Source organism: Zophobas morio, unplaced genomic scaffold (genome assembly GCF_036711695.1).
Source record: "Zophobas morio isolate AGI-343-1 ecotype UQ-CSIRO unplaced genomic scaffold, CSIRO_AGI_Zmor_V1 ptg000005l, whole genome shotgun sequence".
Taxonomy (NCBI): domain Eukaryota; kingdom Metazoa; phylum Arthropoda; class Insecta; order Coleoptera; family Tenebrionidae; genus Zophobas; species Zophobas morio.
Window position 1 is genome coordinate 11,728,869 of NW_026972110.1, and position 2,329 is coordinate 11,731,197.

Below are 2,329 nucleotides of genomic sequence, written 5' to 3' on the forward strand. Positions count from 1 at the left end.
AAACTGGCGCCATCTATCTCACTTCAGCAATAATGTAAAAAGGTGCCAATGTCAAAGCCTCCGAAGCGTTTTGTTGATTGATTGAAGTTTTTGTAATTTTAACCTATTAAAACAACAATGTTTGAAGAAAATTCGCGAAACCTTTGCCGAGCCTGTTTGACGGAAACGGGTGAATTCCAATCAATATTTGTGCCAGACGAAGAAACGGGGCTTTCAATACATCTTTCAGAAATGATAATGGCTTTTGCTTCAGTCCAGGTAAATAACAAAGTTGTAAACTAAATTGTACTTTGATTCTTAACAATTTTCTAGGTAACACTTGGAGACGGTCTACCTGAAACGATATGTTCAACATGCGCCAAAGATACCGTAAAATTGTATTTATATAAATTAAAGTGTGAAGAATCGGATAAAACGCTACGAAATCAATTAGGTAAAAGCCCCCCCATAGAACCTTGTACAGCGGAAGAGAAACCTTGCGTAGAGGATAACGATAACGTGGACGTTTTTAACATAGTGATTAAGCCAGAATTAAATTCGGAAGATTCGCAAATTCATCAGGATGTGGATGATGACTATGACGGTTTTAATATTCAAGAGAAAAGTGATAGTGATGTAGAAGCTACTGAGCTGATTCCAAATAACAGTGGAGAATTTAAATGCCCCCATTGTCATAAAATATTTAATAAAGAAACCACATTAAACCGTCATGTTAAAACACACACAGCAATTAAAGCATATAAGTGTAATATTTGTAACAAATCCTTCTCTCGTAATGATTTGTTGTTACGACATAAAATAGCACATGCAATGAAAATGGCAGATCAGTCTTTTGAATACGATAATAATAGTGATGATGCAGATCAGGATGATGAAGGTGAAACAGTGGTAGTCAAAACAGAAACTGCTTTATATCCTTGTGCAGAGTGCAACCTGATATTTGTAAAAAGGGATGAATTAGATGCACATGTACAGGAACATAAAGGCAAAAGTGATATAATTTGTAAAATTTGTGGAAAAAAATTTAGTAAACAGGCTCACCTCAATAGGCATATGAAGATACATTCACAAAATAAACCTTATGTGTGTTCCACTTGTAATAAAGGGTTTGTCAGATCTGAACAACTTAACAACCATATGAACATACATTCTGGCATTAAACCACATGTTTGTGCTATCTGTTTGAAAGGTAAGACATTTATAAAATTGTCTTTACACAACTTAAAATCTATTATTATGCTGTTTGTTTAATTGTTTAGGCTTCAACCAAATATCAAATTTAAAGGACCATATGCGCACACACAATGGAGAAAAGCCTTTCCTATGTTCTACATGTGGAAAGGGGTTCAACCAATTAGGTAATCTTCGCCAACACACCATTAGACATAGTGGCATCAAAGCTCACCTCTGTAGTACATGTGGAAATGGTTTTGCAAGTAAAGGAGAACTATCAGCTCATCTTCGTAAACATACAGGTGTTAAAGAGCAGTAATATTAGCGATTTATACCAAATGGTGTTTGCAGGTGCTCGTCCATTTGTGTGCCCCATATGCAATCATGGTTTTACAACTTCAAGTTCTTTAACAAAACATAAACGAATTCATTCAGGAGAAAAACCATATGAGTGTGATGTATGTAAAATGAAATTTTCAAGGTCGGGGATTTTAGCGAGACATAAACGGACCCATACAGGAGAAAAACCATATGTTTGCAAGTTTTGCACTAAGGCGTTTTCACAGTCAAATGATTTAACTTCACATTTACGAATTCATACTGGTGAAAAACCTTACATTTGTGACGTTTGTGGACAAGCATTTAGACAAAGTTCAGCTTTAAAGACACATAAGAAAACTCACATTGACAGGAATCCTATACTGGATACAAAGCCTCTCATAGGGGTTTTGCATGCGCCGTTTTATAATGTTAACAGTATAATGAATGCCAATTAATTTTGTTTACACTTTATTTATTGTAAATATACGGAGTTTTACATAATATATTAGTTGTAAATATTATCAATGCCAGTGACAACAGCTGCATTATTGTTATTTGTTTTAAATATATTGCTCAAAATAAAGTCCAAGGAGTACCTAATTGAATGTTTGAATGTTTTAATATTTCCTAGTAGCTTTTAAGGAAAATTTGATTTTGTGTAAATAAATGTGGTTTCCAACATGAAAAGAGTTGATGCATTTAAATTGTTTGGAATTTTCTTGTTGACAGTACATGTCGGTTAGTTAGTAAATGATATTATCGATTTAAACCCCAATAGGCTTTATGGCATTGTGATTTAAAGACTATTTTTGCGTGTTGCGTGTCGTGACTTTTT

At 34.0% G+C, this 2,329-nt stretch overlaps 1 protein-coding gene across 1 annotated transcript; it reads left to right on the top strand.

Annotated features, from left to right (window-relative positions):
- The first annotated feature begins 51 nt into the window (after positions 1 to 51).
- On the top strand, positions 52 to 2,099 carry LOC135122726 (gastrula zinc finger protein XlCGF57.1-like). The gene is made up of 4 exons (XM_064047112.1): positions 52 to 258; positions 313 to 1,189; positions 1,260 to 1,475; positions 1,525 to 2,099. Exons 1-4 carry the CDS (start codon positions 118 to 120, stop codon positions 1,947 to 1,949), a joined length of 1,659 nt encoding a protein of 552 aa, XP_063903182.1. The 5' UTR covers positions 52 to 117; the 3' UTR covers positions 1,950 to 2,099.
- Positions 2,100 to 2,329: the final 230 nt, after the last annotated feature.

Excerpts from the sequence above, each read along its gene's own strand:
- LOC135122726 (XM_064047112.1), top strand. The coding sequence starts at position 118 with ATGTTTGAAGAAAATTCGCGAAACCTTTGCCGAGCCTGTTTGACGGAA. Across the intron at positions 259-312 it reads TGGCTTTTGCTTCAGTCCAG|GTAACACTTGGAGACGGTCT; the intron begins GTAAATAACAAA and ends ACAATTTTCTAG. Across the intron at positions 1,190-1,259 it reads TTGTGCTATCTGTTTGAAAG|GCTTCAACCAAATATCAAAT; the intron begins GTAAGACATTTA and ends TTAATTGTTTAG.